The sequence below is a fragment of the Acinonyx jubatus genome, chromosome D1 (genome assembly GCF_027475565.1).
Source record: "Acinonyx jubatus isolate Ajub_Pintada_27869175 chromosome D1, VMU_Ajub_asm_v1.0, whole genome shotgun sequence".
NCBI lineage: Eukaryota > Metazoa > Chordata > Mammalia > Carnivora > Felidae > Acinonyx > Acinonyx jubatus.
Window position 1 is genome coordinate 59,293,626 of NC_069390.1, and position 21,979 is coordinate 59,315,604.

Consider the following 21,979-nt stretch of genomic DNA (forward strand, 5'->3'; position numbering starts at 1 on the left):
TGTGCTTGTTATATTTGGCCTACTGCTTCAGAATCCCAATTCTGATTTTATCATATAGTCTAATGCCTCCCAGCTTCAATAAAGAAGTAAAGAGAAAGGGTACTAATTTTTGAGTACCTTCTGTGTGGAAGGTACTTAATTAGGAAATTTGCTGTAATCTTCACACAACAACCCTGTGAAATACTATCCCTATTTTAGAGATATGAAAATCCCAATGTTTCCTGCAGATAGGAAACTAAAAGTCAAAGGAGGTGACTCACATACCTAAGGTCAGAGAGCTGGTAAGTGATGAATACAGGATTTGAACCAGGTCCATCTAAATCAGAAGCTATGATAACTATTTATAAACAGAAAGCCAATTTTGTCAACACCCCACAAGAAAAGGACTTGCAAGCATGACTGAGAATTTTACCTCATATCAATAGCCACTTAAATAAACATTTGGGGAGTCAAACAAAAGTCATCTATCAATGTGGATACCCAAACCTCTATTTCATGATCTTCTTGTCCATAGGATCTCAGTGACTTTATGAGATACACTATTAAAATCCTGATTATTCTTCTAGAAGTTTTATCAGTAAAAAGAAAATGAGCCCACCTAGTATGACTTATCCTTAGCAAACTCATGCTGGGTCCTGCTTCCTTTTTTCAGCTATTACTTACCCTTCTTACGATATCTAATCTCCAAATCTATGTGAGATGGGGGCATACAAATAAATAAGAGGCAATCAAGAATCAGAAAGACATTCCAAATGAAACTAGCTTGAGAAAAAAACATTTCTTGGAGCACCTGGTTGGCTCAGTCAGTTAAGCTTCCTACTTTGGCTCAGGTCATGGTTCACAGTTGGTGAGTTCGAGCCTTGTGTTAGGCTCTGGCACAGAGCCTGCTTCTGATCCTCTGTCTCCCTCTCTCTGTCCCTCCCCTACTCATATTCTCTCTCTCTCTCTTTCTCTCTCTCTCTCAACATAAATAAATATTTACAAAAAAACATTTACAAATGAAGACATTCCAGTATTTCTTATATTTTGTGAGATCATAAAAGTTTAATCACTTACTTAAAAAATAAGTAAATATTTGGCGTTAGATTGTCTAAACTTTGGTAACAGAATAATTATTTTCTTAGAATTTTGTTCAGATATAGTTAATAAAATATAAAAATAAGTCTATTTTCTATTTGACTTCAGCCACGTTAGGAAAGAAAGACAAAGAAAGTATTTAAGGGGAGAAAAGGCATTAAAGGAAAATTAAGTCAAGGAAAGGAGAGATCTTTTATCTAGGTTACAAAAAAAATTGTTTTAAGTATACAAATTGGAGGGTATTATGCTAAGTGAAATAAGTCAGGCAGAGAAAGACACATACCATATGTTTTCACTCATAGGTGGATCCTGAGAAACTTAATAGAAGACCAAGGGGGAGGGGAAAGAGAAAAAAAAAAGTTACAGAGAGGGAAGGAGGCAAACCATAAGAGACTCTTAAATACTGAGAACAGACTGAGGGTTGAATGGCGGGAGGGGGAGGGGAAAGTGGGTGATGGGCATTGAGGAGGGCACCTGTTGGGATGAGCACTGGGTGTTGTATGGAAACCAATTTGAAAATAAATTATATTTAATAAAATAAATAAATAAACAAAAAAAGCAAAAGAAAAATAAACAGAGTACACAAATGATGAGAAAAATGAAATACTGTACTTTTATCTCCAGGTAAGATGGATCGGTAAAATCGGTCCTTCTTTTTCTTCTCCTCTGGGTTTGGAGGCAGAGGTTTGGAACCGTGGTTTAGGGTTCCAGCATCTTTGCTGCCAGCTCCAATCATAGTGCTGGTGTTTCTCATCGGAGGGGCTGGAGGTTTGTCTTGAATGTCTAGGCCGTTATTTGACATCGTCACCACCACCAGCAGCTACTGGAATCAGAGAGAACAAAATCACTCTTTTATCATTTTCGTGCTAAAGGAAATATATATTAAAAATTTTTTTAAGTCCAAACTATACAACCCATCCTCCAGGGCCCAGCTCAAATCCTTCCACTGCACACCATAACTACTGCTGTCTGATTCAGTCAACAATACTCAAAGATGTAATACCTACTCTGTGCCAAGCACTGCTGAAAATTCACAAGGTTCTTGTTTTTCTCTAAGGCACTGGAGAGCACAGAGAACCACCATGATGTCATTTAAAGACAGAAATTTGGCCCAGCTAAAATATGAATCCCAAACTAAGTGTGAATCCCAGTGCCACTTACTAGCTTTAGAAGAATTTCTTAACCACTTGGGTTCCATTTATTCATTCATTAAATAAAACTGCTAACAGCATTCTACATAGTAACTCTTTGCCAACCTTTAATCCTGTAGCTTTAGGAAATCATGTTCCCTCTCTAGAATGGACTGTATCACTACATCAAAAGTCAGTAAAGCTGCCAATTTTGTTAATAGTCTTATTGGAACACAGTCATACATTTACATATTGTCTATGGCATCTTTCACATTCCAATGAGTTGAGTAGTTGCAATAGAGACTATATGCTCACAAACCTAAAATATTTATCCAGTTCTTTTCAGGAAAACTTTGTTGAAGGGGGAGTTCTAGCCCCCTTGGCCTAGATCATCTCTCCAGTAAATTTGACCTGGTTCTAAACACATGATGGCCAATGCAGTAACCATCCTGTCATATACGGTGTTGAATTTACTGCTAATCTCCAATGCTTCTGGTAAAGGGAAGGAATAAAATCTTTAAAGGGGAATTCCTATCATGGTACCAATAGTTGTAATGAGGATAGGTGTTATTACCTTAAATAAGTAAGTGTCCTTGACAATGGACAGGCATGAATGTGTCCACAATTAATAAAGTCTCTCATTATTCTTCTAGGTTACAGTAGAAATTATATCTCTAACCATGACTACTTAGAATATACATTCTGAAGGGCACCTGGGTGGCTCAGTCAGTTGAGCGTCCAACTTTGGCTCAGGTTATGATCTCACAGCTCCTGAGTTCGAGCCCCACGTCAGGCTCTGTGCTGACAGCTCAGAGCCTGGAGCCTGCTTCTGCTTCTGTGTCTCCCTCTCTCTCTGCCCCTAACCCCTTCACATTCTGTCTCTGTCTCTCTCAAAAATAAATAAACATTAAAAATATAAGTTCCGTGGAGTAAAATACAACAATGCTTTAGAGATGAACGTTTCTAATTAAAAAACAAACAAACAAACATAAACCAACATAATAATCATCACAAGCTTTTTAGGAATACAGATGCCCTGTTTTGATCCCCACAAATTGTGATTTAGTATGACTGGGTTATGGTCCAAATTCTGTAATTTTAAGACTTAGTGATCCCAATGCCAGCCAGATTTGAATACCACTGCTGTAGATGCCAATTACATAAATACTATGAACAAAATTGAATCTTTTTTACATTTTCTAATAAATGCAGAACTAAATGATCACCTGCATCCATTTTGTCCTTTAATTATTTCTCCACATGCCATCAGTGATCTAAAATACAGCACTCCTCTACTTTAAAATCCATCACAAAAGCTAAAGTTCCTTACAAACTAAGCCATAACACCCGGACACAGCCTACATTCAAATTGTACCTTAGAAACCTCTATTCTCCTGATTTGCCAAGTAGTTTCTTACCCTCCTGCCAATGCTTCTTGTCAATGATTTCTCCCTCCTCTGACTGATAAAAATCTTACTCATCTTTCAGGGCCAAATTCAAGCTTTACCTCTTTGTGTAATTCATCCTCACCTACCTCTGGCAAACCAACTGCTCCTTACTTCTCTTTTTGAACAAAAGAAATCAAATAAGCAAGGACAATCTTATTAATCTATACTAACTCTCTGGGTAGTGTGCTTTTTATCCATTTGTTCCAGCTTCACTTTGCAGATTTGCCTTTGCTTTCCCTTCCAGCCCCAACTCAAGTCCCTCAGCTCCCCCAAAGAGAATTTCCACAGGCTCAGTTCTCAAGTGTACTTTCCTACTCTGGACTGCCAGTTCCAAAATTACACTCCCCACAGCTACCTGATAGCCTAAGCAGGCCCTTCCTGCCTTTCTGGTCCTTCAGCCAACAGTTTCATTGAATGTAACTCCCTTTGAGGACTATAGCCCAAGATTATGCCAAGAAAGGCTTCATCACCCTTTTTGATACAGCGTTTTCTTCATTTCTCAGTTCTTTCACCATACTTGGGGAACTCTCAGGGGTAGCCCCCCATTTTCAAAATGATTCCAAATTATTAAAACCTAAAATCTGTTGTTGGAATACAATGCTTGAATCCTCTGTACCACATTCCAGCCTAGGTCACCCAGCCTATGCTTGAAAACTTCCAATTTTAGGAAATCTACAGTCTCAAAAGACAGCCTATTCTATCTTTGGTCACTTCATTTAGAGTTCTTACTTATATTAAGTTCTATCTATTTCACACTGCATTGCAATCATCTGTTTAGACATTTCCTCCCCATACACTCCCTCCTCTGCCAGACTTAGACTATGAACTCCTCAAGAACAAAGTTCAAGGATGCCTGGATGCTATGAACAAAAACTGTTCTGTCAGCTAAGCCTTGGACTCTTGGGACTCTTGATTTCAGCTGAGATGGAGCCCTGTGTCAGGCTCTACACTGACAGTGCAGAGCCTGCTTGGGATTCTCTCTTTCTGTCTCTCTTCACTCTTCCTTGCTTATGGGTGCACACACACTCTCTCTCAAAATAAGTTAGTAAACGTTAAAAAAAAAAAAGAAGAATAAAGTTCAGTCATATTTATTTCTCAATCCTCAACACCAGGTCTGGAACAGAATATTCAAAAAGAATGAAATCTTGCCATATGTAACAACATGGATGGAACTAGAGTGTATTATGCTAAGCGAAGTAAGTCAGTCAGATAAAGACAAATATCATATGATTTCACTCATATGTGGAATTTAATAAAACAGATGAACATAGGGGTAGGGAAGGAAAAATAGGATAAAAACAGAGAGGGAGGCAAACCATAAGAGACTGTTAAATACAGAACAACCTAAAAGTTGCTAGAGGGGAGATGGGCAGGGGATGGGCTAGATAGGGGATGGGTTTTAAGGAGGGCACTTGTGATGGGCACTGGGTATTATACATAAGTGATGAATCACTGGGTTCTACTCCTGAAACCAATACTACACAGTATGTTAACTAACTTGAATTTAAATAAATTAATTTAAAAAAAAGAATACTCGGGGCGCCTGGGCGGCGCAGTCGGTTAAGCGTCCAACTTCAGCCAGGTCACGATCTCGCGGTCCGTGAGTTCGAGCCCCGCGTCGGGCTCTGGGCTGATGGCTCAGAGCCTGGAGCCTGTTTCCGATTCTGTGTCTCCCTCTCTCTCTGCCCCTCCCCCGTTCATGCTCTGTCTCTCTCTGTCCCAAAAATAAATAAACGTTGAAAAAAAAAATTAAAAAAAAAAAAAAGAATACTCAATAGGGGCACCTGGGTGGCTCAGTCGGTTGAGCATCCGACTTCAGCTCAAGTCATGATCTCACAGTCCATGAGTTCGAGCCCTGCGTCAGGCTCTGTGCTGACAGCTCAGAGCCTGGAACCTGCTTCAGATTCTGTCTCCCTCTCTCTCTGCCCCTCCCCTACTCATGCTCTGTCTCTCTCTGTCTCAAAAATAAATTTTAAAAAAACATTCAAAAAAAATTTTTTTTAAGTAAGAAGAATACTCAATAAAGATTTGTTGAACAAATGAACAAAGAGCAAGTAAACAAATAAATGAATAAATAAAAACTACTTCTATTTGTTAGTCCTAAATCTTAACTCACAGCTATTCCAAAAAGTCTATTGCTTCTTCCCCAGACTGAACTTTAGATACCTGAAAACATCTTTCAAAACCCCCCAAATCTATTTTCTCAATGCTAAACACTGTCAGTACCTTCAACTACACTCACAGAACACAATTTTATATCTTCCTGATCCTTCCCTCTGAACTTACTTGGACTTAATGTTTCTATACTACTTTCCAGTTTCCCTGCAGCCCTCCAACCAGTCTTTTCCTATGGTTCCTCCACAAGTCTTTACTCTCTTTACACTTCATAGATCCCCTCACTGGTCATTTTGTCCATCTACATTCAGGACAATAACTGGCACATGTTTAAAACTATGCCATTTTAAACTTTTTTTTTTTTTTTTACAGGAAAACAAGTCCAAAACATCAATCCTGAGGGGAGAAAGGAAAAACATACTCAACTCTTAAATAAGGAGACCAAACACATCTTAAATCTTCTAACAGTCTGTGCAGGCCAAAGATCTGGGAGGATAACAAGACCATGCCTTCTGACATGCTGCAGTATAAAGCTAGGTTCAAGGCCAACATTTAGAATGATCATTCAGATGGCACCCTTCTACCCATCCTAGAGAACAAACTGGTAATACAGAGAGGGGGAAAGATAGACTGACCACATTTTACCAATACCCCAGAGGCTTAGGGAGCCTAATAATTTATGAGAAACTAATTATACTGAAGTATTATGAATCAACTGAATGGCTCTACAATACATGCAGGATCACTGTGAGGTTTCAAAAAGGCCACTGGTAGGACAATATAATAAAAAGATGACTGGAGGCTAAAATCAAGAGACCTGGATTTAAGTCCTGGCTCTGCTATTTACTAGCTACAATTCTAATAAAAGTCCCTTCACCTATGAGGGGCAATCTGTTGTTTCCCACTATGTAGTCACTAGACAGATAGTGGTCAAGAAGGCAACCAAGGAAGGGAAGTGATTTGATGTCTCCTTTGCCATAAAAAGCATAAAGACATCGTGCCTGGGCAGAAAGAAGGGGAAGAAAACACTTTTCAAGTAGCCACTATATGTGTAAGGTACTTTACATACTAGATGAAACTGGACAGGGACTGAGGGAAGAAGTGTGCACACCAACCGCTACTTCCTTCCACTTTATCACATCTGGATGCCACAGCCACAGTATAAAGAGCCAAGATACACATAACATCAAAGCCAGAAGCAACATTAGAAGCCACCTAATCTGACCCTCTCATATAACAGATAGGAACACTGAGGTCCAAAACACAGAATGAAATTGCTTAAGATCGCACAGCAATTTAAAGGTGGGGGTTCCAATGTTTTCAGACTCTGTCAATTTTCCAAATATATCTGACGTAACTGTAGCACCTTTGTAACTTTTCTTTTTTTTTTAATATGTTTGGTTGGTTTGAGAGAGAGAGAAAGAGACAGACAGCACACAAGCAGAAGAGGGAGAGAGTGAGAATCCCAAGCAGACTCCAAACTCACAGGCTCCACACTCAACAGACTGAGCCACCCAGGGGCCCTGCCCCTTCGTACCTTTTCTGACCTGAATTCTGCTACTCTTGATTTAGGTAAGTCAAATCTAGCCAATGGCAAATATACAACAATATAAACATGTTTGGGCTGGATGTGATTGATATTTACTAATGTCTTCCATGAGGCTAAGCATGTGAAAGTTATGGACACCTTTTGCTATCACTGCAGATTCTTCATTTAAGTACAATTCAAATCAATAAATTTTTACTGAGTACTTACATATAAGCTGCCATGTTGGAAACCAGGGACACAGAGATAAATAAAGGAATATGATCTAACTCTAGAGGTTCTCACAGTCTAGTAAGCAAGATAGGCAGGATCTAGAAAACCACAATGCCAGGCCACTTGTGAATAGTGCTGTAAGAGCAGGATAAGCAGTAAAATGTCAGAAGACACAAAAAGGAAAGACTATATTGAATTTAGGTGATCAGCAAGGCTTCATAGAAGAGGTGATGTTAAAAGGAGGGGCTTAAAGAATAAACAGGTCAGACTGGTGGTCTTTGACTCTGGATTATTAGAACCCCCTATGAGCTTTTAAAAGCACCAGCCAAAGTACTTAGGGGGAAGTACACTAATATTTGCAATTTACTTTGAAATGCATTTAAAAAAATAAGATGGATTAATGAATGAACACAGGGATGTGATATACTTGTCCATATATAACTTATAATGAATGTGATAAAGCAAATACTTGAAAATGTTAATGGTAGAAGAATCTAGGTGGTGGGTATACATGTATTCACTGTAAAATTCTTCCAACTTTGCTGTACTTTTGGAATTTCTCCTAATAAAAAGTTGGGGGGATGGATACCAATGCTGAGCTCTGATTTAACTGGTATAAAATAGGCCCAGGCATTGGTATAGTACCAGAACCAAACAAAACAGTCAATAAATAAATGGATGATTTTGACAGAGAATGATAATGGCAAGTGCATCCCAGACCACAGGAATAGCAACCGTGAGAGTACACTGTGATAGAACACAACATGAAAATGAAAAAGTAGGACACAGTGATCACAGAGAGCCTTTTATGTTCTGTAACACATACAGCACTGGTCAGAAAAATGGTCCCTTCTAAGCAGTTCTAGATCCATGCAATGAATGTTCCGTGTTAAAAATAAAAGATGACACTTGATTTAAAAAGGCTGTGGAGAGATGACAATGAAAAAAGAGGTGTTGCCTGGAGGAGGGGACCAGCTGCCATCTGTCTGCACAGAGGACTCTGCGCTGACTTGAGCTCACACAATGGGACTTGGAGTTTAGAAGAGTCCTCTAAACTGCCTAACAGGGTTGCTAAAATTCTAAAAACCAGTGTCCCTGCAAAACCTCTTGAACTAACCATCTTTGCAAATAGGATTTCAGCCATCATTTGACACTGACAGTTTAATAACCACTAACATTCTAAAACACTTTGGAGTTTACAGAAAACATGGAAATCCATTTGGTTGGTATCATTTTTCTCATTCATTCATGCAAATATTTATTCATCACCTACTGTCTGCCAGGCTGTGCTAGGTGCTGGGGATAAAACAGTGAACAAGTCAGAAGAAGCAAAATGTCAGAGATGGTGCCAGTCACCCAGAGCCAACAGAGGTGGGGATCTGAAATGTAGTCTGTGTGACCAGAGGACCACCTCTTTTTCAACTACACCACATGTCACTGTTCACTCTAAAAGCAAAGGAATGGGCTAGATAACCTCTAATAATCCCTCAGGCCATTATTTAAAATGAAAGAGAGAAAGGAAGAAGAGAAAATAAAACCTATTCCATATATTAACCACATCTTTCAGTCAACAACTCAAAGCAGCTGAGACTGGCATGACCAACACTCTACCCAGAACTGGGGAGTATTGCATGCCCTTGACACCTGGTTATGAGAATCTGATCTTTAATTAAATTGTGCCAGGAGGCTTTCTTTGGCAGGAGCCTGGAATGCTGCAGTCTTGAATTTGCTGAGGGATGTCCTTCTGACACGTCAAAGGCACTCCTGCTATGCAGCCTCCAGCCACTTGTTCTGGTTTAGCAACAAGAAAGCAACTGCTGAAGTAGCAGAGAGGAAAACTGTGGAGGCTGTTTCTGGGCTGTTAGGAAAGCTACTTTAATTTCTGACCCTCAGTTTCCTCTTATGTAAAATACACATACGACTATGTACTTTATACAGGTATGAGAACTTAAAAAGCATATATAGAGAGAAGCACCTAGCATGCTGCCTGGCACAAAATAGATGTCCAATAAATACCCGTTCTTATCCCCCATTCATCTTTCTAGTTTCATCTCTATTATTCCCTAAACTTGTTCATTCCAACTCAATATTCTTTCATGCCCCTGCCTTTGCCCACACTGTTCTCTCTGCCTAAATGTCCCAACTTGTCTGCCAAGCAAACTCCTACTCATTCTTCAAGACCCAGCTTGATTCACTTTCTCTATGAAACCTTCATAGAAACCCCCCTACTTCTATCCTTTCCCCAAAATTTAATAGCATTTTACACATGCATTTATACATTTATACATGCAGCAGTTTCCATATAATCATAATAACCTCACCAGACTATGAACAAGCCAAAGGACAAAACTGAGTCTGATTAATCTCTATTCTCCAAGTCCCACCCAGCACAAACCTGGCACACATGAGGTAACTAGCAAAGGTTCACAGTCTAAGGCTGCCTTGTTTACAAGAAAAAAACATAGGAGCTAGAAGGATCATGAAAAATCAGCCAGTTCCAAACCTTTATTTTATAGCTGGGAACCTGAAACCCATAGGGGTATGAAATTTACCTAAGATCACTCAATGAAATAATGAGGACATGATGAGCCTCTGATTATTCTGATTCTCTTAAAAACACTCTCTTTCTACACTAATTATAGTTTGAGACAAAATGAACAAAGGACTATACCTGGAATCAGAGAGGTATGAGACGCAGCAAAATGAAATGGAAAAGACAGAGAGATTTGGAGTCACAGACTTAAGGCAGCCATGTACCTTCACCCTTCCCTCCTCTCACCAATCAGATCTACATATCTTCCTCACTTCTGCCACCTGTGCAGATAGCCACTAGAGTTACCTGCAGAAACTAGTACCAAAGGTCTGATACCTCTCCCTACCATCTTGGGAAATTCCTGACCTGCAGTTCCAGTTAAGCTATTCTCAACAGTTAAGGATAAGCTTCAAACCATCAGACTTCACAATGGATGCCCTGAACTAAGAAAATCATCACTGAAACCTGAGGCCCATACAATCTGAGAGCTGAAAGGAACCTATATGGCCATCTGGTTCAACCACCCAAGGAACAATGAAATCTACTCAGCTGCCTCTTACATGGATGACCTTCTAGTCAATCTCTGCCTAAACATATCTTGTGATTTCCCACACTGCCACATGCTGCCTCAAAGGAACATTTTCTCTTGGAAGTGTTAAGAACCACAGCTTAAAAGTGGACTGCCCTCTCTCCTCTAAAAGATAATCAGGACTAAGTCAATCAACCTTCCAGTGTCCATTTACTTCAGTCATCCTCAATCACCCAAAATCTTGTCCCCTACCTTTTCTGTATGCCTTCTAATCTCATCAAATTCCTCACCCCCTCCTAATTCTGGATCCCTTTCACTATTTCCTCTGTATCTTCCCATTTGTCATGGGCTAACTCCCCTTGCCTCCTTTTCTTAAAAGAAACCTGGCTATCACCTAAAAAAGAGACTTCAGCAGCCCTCTCAATTGGGAGCTATTTTCTCTCTCATACCCAATGTATCAGTGTTGTCCTTAACTTTTCAGAGCTATTTCCAAACAATTCCTTTCTCCTTGTAAAAACTTCTTTCCTTTGAGCAGCCTCCACTGGTTGCTATCACACTTCCGTCCTGCCTAATACTCACTTCCTGGTCACCTCACTCAAAGGCTTTAGTTCCTTGATCAGTCTTCTTCTGTACCCCTCTAGTTATCATTCTAGGTGACTTTTACAGCCACAATGATAACCATTCCAACACTCTGGCCATTTCAATTGCAGACCTCCAGTCCAAGCTGGCCAATACTCCCATGATCACACCCTAGATCTTATCACCAAAATGTGCATCAACTCCAATATCTGGAATGAATCATATATACTCTAACACAATCTCCAAGCCATGCAGCTCACTTGCTCAAGAAGTTCTACTACAATTCCTAGACTTTCTATTGAGCTCTAATCCACTATCCATTAGTACCTCCAGCCTTCACTTCTCTTTTTTCTTAATTACAGTCCATAAAAATCACTCAAACATCAAAACCCATCAGTCCTCTAAAACTCAACAACAAAAATCCTAACAACTCAATTCAAAAGTGGGCAAAGGATCTGAATAGACATTTAAAAAAAAAAAAAAAGATATGTGAATGGCCAATAAGCACATGAAAAAATGTTCAACATCACTAATCATCAGGAAAATGCAAGTCAAAACTACAATGAGATAATACCTTGCATCATTAGGATGGCTACTATCAAAAAAAGAGAAACCAACAAGTATTGGTGAGGATGTTGAGAAATTAGAACGCTTGCTCACTGCTGGTGGGAATGTAAGATGGTACAGCCACTATGGAAAATAGTGTAGTGGTTCCTCAAAAAATTAAAAATAGAATTACCATATGATCCAGCAATTCCACTTCTGGGTATATACACACACACACACACACACACACACACAAATGGGGTCTCAAAGAGACATTTGCACACCTGTGTCCATAACAGTATTATTCACAATAGCTAAAATGTAGAAGCAATACAAGGATCCATTGGCAGATGAATAGATAAGCAAAATGTAGTATACACACACACACAAATATTATTCAGGGGAGGACAGAAATTCTGTAACATGCTACAACATGGATGAACCTTGAGAACACTATGCTAAGTTAAATAAGTCAATCACAAAAAGACAAATACTATATGATTCCAATAATATGAGATCTTTAGAGTAGTCAAAATCATAAAGATAAAAAATATGATGGCGGCTGCCAGAAGCTGGTGGGAGGCGAAACGGAGAGTTACTGTTTAACAGGCCGAGTTTCAGTTTTATAAAATAAAAAGAGTTCTAGGATGAATGCTGGTGATGGTTGCATAATCATGTGAATGTATTTAATGCCACTGACCTATACACTTAAAAATAGTTAGTATGGTAAGTTTTATGTTATATACATTTTACCACAATAAAAAAAAAAGTAAGGGGAATTAGAATTTACTAAATACGCTACAATGTGCTCAAAGTTCACAATGGTATCACAGTCATATTACCATAGGAGCCTGTTAACACTGGGGTAGAGGCCAATGAACTGAGACTTAAGATATTAATTACAGGGGGCGCCTGGGTGGCTCAGTCAGTTGAGCATCCAACTCTTGATTTCAGCTCAGGTCACGATCTCATGGTGAGACATGAGATCAAACCCTGCCTCGGGCTCTGTGCTGGCTGAGGAGCCTGCTTAATTAAGATTCTCTCTCCCCCATTTGTGCACGCATGTTTTCTCTCTCTCAAAAAAAGATATTAATTACAGGCAAATGATGACTGGTTCTCAGTAAAATCTGTAGGACAATAAGACAGCTTATAACAGGCTTTCACTGTACATACACACTTTAAATAAATCTGATCAATCTAAACAAATCTGATTAAAACACACACATGACACACAGAAAACAAAACAATCAATCCCTTTGCCTCCTCTCCCTTTCCAAAATTCAACTGGAAAAATCTCAGCTTTGGCATACCTGAACTCCCTCCCAAATGTCTCTATACTGAAGCAGTTGAATGTCCTAGAGAACATTGCCTGATTGACTGCTTTCACTTGAAAATTATGAATACCTCCCTACATATGATTACCTTGCCTCAAATAAGTACTCAATTGGGCTTCCCACTCACCCCTTCCCCTTTGCTGATGAACCCACCTTCTGTGAGAAAATAGAAATCTTTGCAGGAGAATTCCATCTTCCCACTCCCAAATCTATGTGCCTGTCTGCACCTGCATCACCCAGTTACAATGAAGGAAGTGTTCCTACTCCCATCAAAAGCCATTCTCTCTTTTCCCTCTACTCTTTTACTTGCACTCCCTCTCACCTGGAATGATCTCTTTCAGCTACATTAATCAACCAATCAATTAATCAGTCTCTCTCCCCCACTCCCTCTCTTTTTTAGATATATTCAGTCATTCAACAAATATTTATCAAGCATCTACATTATCCCAGTACTACTCTAGCTGAATAAGACAAAGTCCCTGTGTTTGTGGATTCTATGAACTAGTAAAAGAAGCAGACAAAGAAATAAGCAAATAAATATGCAATGTCAAATCCATAATGGAAATTAAAGAGTAATACATGTGAATATGGAGAGGAACAGGGATGGGTGGTATGTAAGACGAGATGATCAGGAGAGGCTTCTCTGAGGAAGAGACACTTAAGACCTGAATAAATGAGACAACTAATCTTAGTAACACCTGGAAGCATTTTAAGCAGAGGGAGCAGTAAGTACAAATGTCCTAGATGAGACTATTTGGGGGCATGTAGGGCAGCAAAAAGGACAGCAAGACAAAAGTTTACTGAACAAGGAAAAGCATGGCAGAAAACTAAGATTAGAGACATAGCCAGGGGCCAGATTATGTAGGACTTTACAGTCCTACAAACAGTAAGTTTGAATTCTGTATCAAGCATGAGAAGATACTAATGAGTTTTGAGTAGTGTTCTGATTTATGTTTAAACCACTCTGGTTGCAGAGAACAGACTGCAGGGGAGCAAAGGAAAAGTAAAGAGACCATTAAGAAATTATTATAATAGTCCAGGTAGAAACTGATGATGCCTTAATGGATTGCAGTCGGTATACAGCAGTATAAGCAAAGATAGATATTTTGAAGGTGGAGCCAAATGGTTTATTTAGAGATTGGATGTGAGAAAAAAGGAAAAATCAAGATGATCTCTAAATTTTTGGCCTGTTCTGAGAATACTGAGTGAATATAAACATGTTATAGTGTCTCCCATTCAAAGACACCAACATCTTCCTCAAAACATCATACATTTCTTGTTGCCCTTCATAGCACAGCTTCTCAAAAGAATTGTCTATTTATACTATCTCCACTTCCTTCTCTTCTATTTGCCAAGTAATATTCTACTATTGCACCAAAAGTAGTCAAGATTACCAATCATCTCCATGTTGCCAAATCAAATGGTTACTATTCTGTCTTGACCTTACTCAATCTCTCTGCAGCATTCACCTGCTTCTCCTTCTTTTTGTGTACTCCTATCTCCTTTGCAGACTCTTCCTAGATATCCTCGACATGTCCAAGGTTAGAAACCTCCTTTCTTCATATGTTACATTCTCATCTAGATGATCTCATCTAGATGTATGGCATACATGTATCTCTATGTATGGCTTTACATATTACCTATATGTTGATGTTATCCAAGTTTCTATCTTTAGCCCAAAAGCTCTCTTTCAGATTAGTAACCATCTGTTAGACAATTCCACCTGTATTTCTCATAAGTACCTAAACCTAACATGAATAAATGAAACTCTTGGTATTCACAGCATCTATGATAAATTTTAATTGTATTTGCTTATTTATTATACATCTCCATCAATAAACAGAAAGCTTCACAAAGGAGCAACTAAGTCTTTTGTGTTTACTAATATATACTTAGCAACTAAATAGGGCTCAGCAAAAGTAGACACCAAGATTTACTAGAGCCTGTCTCTACCCTCCAAATAGTCACATACTAATAGGATAGGCAGATACATAAACCGCAATGACAGTATGACATGACATGGTAAGTGCCACTGTCAGTGGTGAGAGGAAGAACATGAGTGCTTCATGAATCCCAAAGAAGGGCCCTTAATAGCCTTGGAGTCAAGGAAGGCTTTTTTTTTAATATGAAATTTATTGTCAAATTGGTTTCCATACAACACCCAGTGCTCATCCCAACAGGTGCCCAAGGAAGGCTTTCTTAAGAAGACAACTTAAGAGTTTATTTTTGCAAGCATAGTTATTCAGTGCCTACTATACATTTTTCTTTTTTATATAATTATGTTCAAGCTTTATAGTAACTCTTCAAGGTAGGTATAAATATATTCAATTTTATATATGAAGCTTAGAGAGATTAAAAACCAAGTAGTTAGTAGGTAGCGGAACCAAAATTTGAACTGAGGTCAGTCTGCTTTTCAATCCCCCCACCTTCCTTTCTTTCTTTTCTTTACTCTTCCTTTTTTTTTTTTTCCTGTATCACAAGGCATCACCAAAAATAATATATTTTATACTTGCCACCTACTATTTGTTTGACATAAAAGAAATCACTATACCTCTTGACTTCAGTTTTTAGCATGGGGTTCAATTACCAGTCAGTCTCTAAATCCTCCTCATTCTAACTCCCTCCTTTTCCTTTGTTATTAAAGATTGAGACTCATGGCACCTGGGTAGCTCAGTAGGTTACCGTTACTTGTCAGACTCTTGATTTCGGCTCAGATCATAATCTCACAATTCGTGTGAGATTGAGCCCCGCATCAGGCTCTGTGCAGACAGCCTGGGATTCTCTCCCTCTCTCTCTGCTGTTCCCCTACTCGTGCTAGCTCTCTCTCTCTCTCAAAATAAATAAATAACCTTAAAAAAAAAGATTGAGGGGTGCCTGGGTGGCTCAGTCGGTTAAGCACCCGACTTTGGCTCAGGTCATGATCTTGCGGTTCACGAGTTCAAGCCCTGTGCCCATCTCTGTGCTGACAACTCAGAGCTTGGAGCCTGCTTTCTGTGTCTCCCTCTCTCTCTGCCCATCCCCTGCTCATCCTCTCTCATTCATTCTCTCTCATTCATTCTCTCTCTCTCTCTCCCTCCCTCCCTCTCAAAAATAAATAAAACATTAAAAAAAAAAAAAAAGATTGAGGCTCAGTTTTAAAATAGTCAGTGAGCAACCCTAGGCATTTCTTTCATGCTATAGCATCTAAGCATTTTTCATGGTGAAAATACATTCACAAATAACCACAGTAACATCTGTAGATCAGTTCACAGTTTACAAATTAGTTTCACACATTCATTATTTCATTTGATCTTCACCAACCCCATGAGGTGTTAAATCCCTATTTTACAGAGGCCAATGGAAGTGAAATGCCTAGCCTAGCTCTATCAGGTCTCTGGCCTCTAAAGCCCACCAGAAATTGAATTTAAGAAAATAGAGGGGTGCGAAAGGGGATGAAGACAGCAAATGACTCATAGAGGAAGCTCACCCAAGTGGCCTAGAGCCAGAAGAAATTAACAGGGACCATGTCAGTTTCCCTTCCAAGGTAATGAGCGTTTGGCCATGGCACAGTGACCTACCACGTGGAACTGCTCTGTTTTCATTTCAGTAGTACCTTGAGTCCAGCCCCAGAAAAGAAAATGTAAGAACACTCTTTGTACACTGCATACACAGGGTCTGAAGACAACATGGCATAAAAGAACAGATACCACCTTTAGAGAAGACTTGAATTTAGGTCCAATCTCTGCCACTGACTTGCTGAATAAAAAGTTCCCTCCCTCTGTGTTATCATAGCCCCTTGTGCTTCTGTCACATATACTTATCACATGAGGTTATAGACACCCATACTCCTTGACCTGCAATGGAAGGTAGCAACTTAGTCCAATTTCCATCTTTGTATCCCCAGCACCTGGCACCACAACTAACACTGAATAGGTGATCCAGAGAATGTGTGATGATAGATGTCATGTTCAAAGTTTTTTGTATACATATGCATTCCACATTATAGTCTACCCAGGGAGTGCCAGGAAAATAGCAACCTTGTCTTCTTATCTCTGCTTCCTCTCTCACCTCTCCTACTTTGAGGACACTGCTCAAGAAGTTTGTTGAGGAGAAACAAGACAGTCCAAAAAGCCGGCCTTCGGAGGGAAAGAAATTAACCTATATGGTCCTCTTTCCCAGACTATAGTCTTTCCCACCATACCTACCTCAACCCCCAAATAACCCCTAACTTTTCCAGTCCACCTTCTTCTTCAAAAGACCATTGTTCTTCTCTCCAGTACCCCACCCTCCTCCCTCTACCCCATCCCTGCTATCCCCTCTTCTTCCCTTGGCTCACAAGTCCACCTCTTTTCCTCCAGGTCAACAATGAAAGCTGCCACAGAGCCTTTCTTCCTCTCGCAGTCACTTGTCTCACAAAAGAGAGTCTGGGCCCAGCCCTACTGGACACCTTGCTCTACTCCCACTCTAGTCTTCAAGCTGTCCATTTTCCATCTTGCTTACTCCCTATGCTGCCCCCTCCCCTCTGGGAAGGAGGTAGGGGTCAAATCCTGGAAGAAAGATTGCTTATTGGCAAACCCAAAGCAAGGCACAGATGAAGTAAGGAGAGAGACTGGCACAGAATTTGTAGATGAAAGCTCAAAGTAAGGGAATTAGGTAGGAAACGGAGAGCGTTTGGACCTCAAACACCACAAAAAGGTCCATACAAACCAGTAGGTTTATTAATAATGAGAAAGTTTAACCAACAGTTCTAAAAGGAAAAGAGAAGAAAGCCTAACCAAGAAGAGAAGGACCCAAGAGAGGGAAGGAAAAACTAGCTATGGAGGGTAAAGGATAAGAAAGGGAAGTATGAGGAGAGCAAGAAGAAGAAAGAAAATGGAGGGCAGGAGAAAAAACAGGGGAAGGAAAAATGAACAGGAGTAGGAAACAGAAAAATGGGGCGAGGAAGACAAGGAGGCAGTGTCACAGAAAAACTGGGGGGAGGTAGGGGATCAAAATCATCCAGGTAAGTTAGTATCAGGCCTAGTGTTTCTTGGTCCCAGATGATTAAGAAGGAAAGAATTATACAGAGTAAGACATTGCACAGCCCCCAAGGTCTGTCATTAACTAGGCTGAGTAAGGAGGGGGCTCCAGAAAAGATAGCCTAGTTTATTTTTTTTAACATTTTATTTTATTTTTTTAGAGAGAATGAGAGAGAGCATGCAAGCAAGCTGGGGAGAGGGATAGAGGGAGAGAGAGAATCTCAAGCAGGCTCCAGGCTCAGCACTGAGCCCCATGCGGAGCTCGATTCCATGACCCTGGGATCACAACCTGAGCTGAAATCAAGAGTCAGACACTCCACTGACTGAGCCACCTAGGCACCCCGAAGATAGCCTACTTTAAAGCAGCTTTACACTCAAGTATCAAATCACTGGCCAGTTCACAGAAAAACCATTAACATGCCTTGACCTGTTTCTTTCCAACCCCACCTCCCTACATCCAACATACCTACACTCAACACTAAAATAATCAGCCTCTGCCTTGCCCATGAAGTCTCTGGGTCCTCAGCAGACCAGCAAGATGTCACCCAAAAGGCTGGCTGGAGGACAGGATACAAAGGCCTGCTCTCAAGTTCCCCTGTCTTCTACAGGATTGAAGGGGACATCTCTGCAGCCCATTCTAGGGTTTAACCAGCTTACTTTTCCAAAAGGCAGTTACATCTAGGGAAGCCAGAGTTACAAAAAGAACATCAAGCTCTTCACTGCATAGATAAGGAAACTGAGGCCCACAGAGGCTACCAGAACAGGACCAGCCTGGGTCTCCTATCTCCCGGTTTACTCCACCTCTTAACAGGTCACTTATAATATAATGGCCCTCCCCAGCACCCAAGAGAAAACCCCCAGGGTCCCAGCAGGCCAGCACCTAAGCCAAGGTAGAAGAAAGCACCACCCAAACCACCAAAGAGAGGGTGTTAGCAAAAGAGAACGGCTCCTGAGGCACAGCAGTTCCCCCAAACCAGCTTCCCCTTCCCAACCTTTCCTAGCCAGAGCTGATTCCAGGTGCTGGCCTAGCCCTAGGCCGGCTCATCCGAGGGTTCCGCCCTCAGCCCTTTCTTCCACTTAGAGTCTCTTTCCTTAAGAGACCCTAAACCCACCGGTCTGTGCGGCACCACTCCCCGGAAGCCAATGGAGACCCCTCCCCCTCCCAGCAGAGCCCAGCTGGGCGTGCCCCAGGGTGGGCCAGCATTACCTGGTGGGGGGAGCTGGCCCCGGCATCTCTGGCTACTGTTTTTGTCGCAGAGCCGCACCTCTCCCGCCCAGCTAACGGCACAACGCCCTGGCTCCACCCGCGCCGCTCTACTCAGCTGGGGCCGAGCTCCCAGCAGCTCAGCCGCCCCAGCTCCCGCTCTCGGTTGCAGCACGCTCCCGCCCTCGCAGGGCTCAGCGAAGGCGCAGCTTCGGGGTTGGTGAAGCAGAAGGGGCGGGGGAAGAAGGGAGGGAAGGAGGCGGGAGTAAACGGCGCTTCTCCCTCCCCCTCCCCCGAAGAAGCTCTGAGGGCGGGGAGACTGCTACCTTACCACCCTCTCAGCTATTCTCCCCCACCTAGTCCCGCTACCCAGCAGGAGGTAATTTCTCGCTGGGGCTAGGCTTTCCAGGGCCTGTCAGAGTCCTGGGTGAGCCCCAGAGTCAAGGAAGAGAACCAGACCCGCTCTGTACCTTAGTTTCTGCATCTGTACAAGGACTCAAGGGCACTTCAGGTCAAACCAGGTATTTTATCAGATCAGCCTTCAGGGAAAGAGATGCACCCACCCCTCTATACCACCAAGGTGTCAGGTTCTAATTCTAATGCCCGAGGGGAAACTAGGTGGGCACTTACAGCTGCTTCTAAGCAAAGAAAGCTCAGCAGCAGCTACCATTTATTAAGTGCTATTGTGTACCAGACGCTTTACAAAACGTTTTGTGTAGGGGCACCTGGGTGGCTCAGTCGGTTAAGCGTTGTACTGTGACTCAGGTCATGGTCCAGTAGTCTGTGAGTTCAAGCCCCTCAACCGGCTCTGTGCTGACAGCTGGGATCTTGGAGCCTGCCTCAGATTCTGTGTGTGTGTGTGTCCCTCCCCCACTCACTCTCTGTCTCAAAAAATAAACATTAAAAAGAATTTTAAAAAAAAACAAAATGTTTTGTCTGTCTCACCACAACCCGATGAAGTAGGCACTCTACCAAATCACATGTCAAAACTGAGGTCCAGGAAGAACGTGGTTTCATACAATAGGTATTTCTTAAGCACATATTGTGAATCAGGCATTGTAATGAGCCCTAAGCTGAGCAACACATTACAGGACATTCATTAACCCTGGCCCAGACCCCCTAAACCCCACCAGTGCCCCCTCAATCATTTAACATTAAACAAACAAAAAAGCCTTCATACATTTCCAAATGCTCCCTAAGAGGTAATATTATGCCGCTAACTACCCCCCTCTACACCCTGCTCTTGAGATATATGGCAGGAGTCAGATTATGCAAGGTCTCTTCCAGGTCAGAACTAGGAGTTCGCGTTTTGTTCCGTTTTAACGATCAGAAGACTTTGGATGATTTTAAGCAGAATAATGAGATCTAATTTACATCTTTAACAGATCACTGATTGCTGAATGGAGAATAAAGGGGAGGATGATAGAAACAAGAAAACAAGTTAGTAGGTTCTTTCAGAACTCCAGGCAAGAGAAGATAATAATGATTTTGACTAATATATTGGAAGATGAGCTGAAACAAAACAAGCATATTCTAAGGATACAGCTTGAAGAAGCTGCAGCAGAACTTAGTGAAAATAGAATGTGATGGATGAGAGAGGAGAGTGACTTCCCCAAGACCACACAGCCAGAAAACGGCTGAGTTGTCCCAACTCTGGCCTGACTCCTAAGCTTATGCTTTACTTCTCTCTGCCATGTTAGTCATCTTTAGATCAACTGCCATAACCCCTGTCCCTACTGCCTAGCAAAGAGCAGATAACCAGCATTATGCCTGATCAATAATTTAAGGATGCTAGACAGAAATTTTATGGTATTTATCCATTTTCCTTGTCAGATGTCTACACCTCCATTCAATGTGGCCAAATTATTTAACTGCAGAAGGATGTAAGGGAAGAATTCCATGAGGACAGAAAGAGCTCTTCTGTTAAGTATCTTCCATCTTTCCCAGACCCTGAGCACCCATACTAGTCCACTTACCAGAAGTCCCAAATTTGATGGAGGAGATAGGGAATTTCTTGAAGACACCCACATTATAGAGAATTGGTCAGTAACACCGGCTGGGGGACCTATGAGAACTCAGCTTCAAAGTTGTTTTAGGATGTTCCTTTAACCCCATACCCTTGTATCAACTTATACAGAGTTGATGAAAGTCAGGAACAGTCTTCTGCTTTGGACATAGTTTTTCAAAGTAATGATCAATAATCATAACATCTGATTTTACCCAACTTTCCACCCCATGTAGCATCCCCCTTCTTACAGATGGTTTTCTAGGTTCTGCTGAAATACATGTAGGAACAGACAGCTTCCTTGAAAACAGCACTATTAGACAATGCTTCCTAACATTCAGCCAGGTGCCTCTCTGTAAACTTCCAATTCTGCCTCCTGGAAAACATCCTTCAGAGCAAATATTAAAGGCTTTCAGATATATGTTATGGTAATCTATCAAGTCCCCACACTTCTCTTCTCCAGGATAAATACTCCCATGTTCTATTCATCACCTGTTCATTCAATAACTACTTAAGATCTTGTATAAGCCACCAGGGATAGAAACATCAGTAAACAGGACCAACCTTTATGGTTTACGGTTTTAATATGACGGTTTTCAACTCTCCTTTTGCATCAAAATTACCTGGGAAACTTTAAAAATATACACTGAAGGGCACCTGGATGGCTCAGTCATTAAGCATCTGACTTCGGCTCAGGTCATGATCTCACAGTTGGTGAGTTCG

The 21,979-nt window shown here is 41.0% G+C and overlaps 1 protein-coding gene across 4 annotated transcripts in view; it reads right to left on the reverse strand.

The window, feature by feature from the left end:
* The window catches only part of PAK1 (p21 (RAC1) activated kinase 1), a 154,551-nt gene that overhangs the window by 66,636 nt on the left and 65,936 nt on the right, over positions 1 to 21,979 (reverse strand). Inside the window, exons 1-2 of one of the 4 annotated variants that reach the window (XM_015073877.3) lie at positions 19,255 to 19,464; positions 1,690 to 1,897 (exon numbers count right to left, since the gene is read on the reverse strand). In XM_015073877.3, the coding sequence (XP_014929363.2) occupies positions 1,690 to 1,879 (190 nt within the window). In that variant the 5' untranslated portion in view covers positions 1,880 to 1,897; positions 19,255 to 19,464. Of the gene's footprint in view, positions 1 to 1,689; positions 1,901 to 19,254; positions 19,465 to 21,979 lie in introns of those variants that run through there. The other 3 variants (XM_027039616.2, XM_053203734.1, XM_027039617.2) reach the window with 3 other exon arrangements.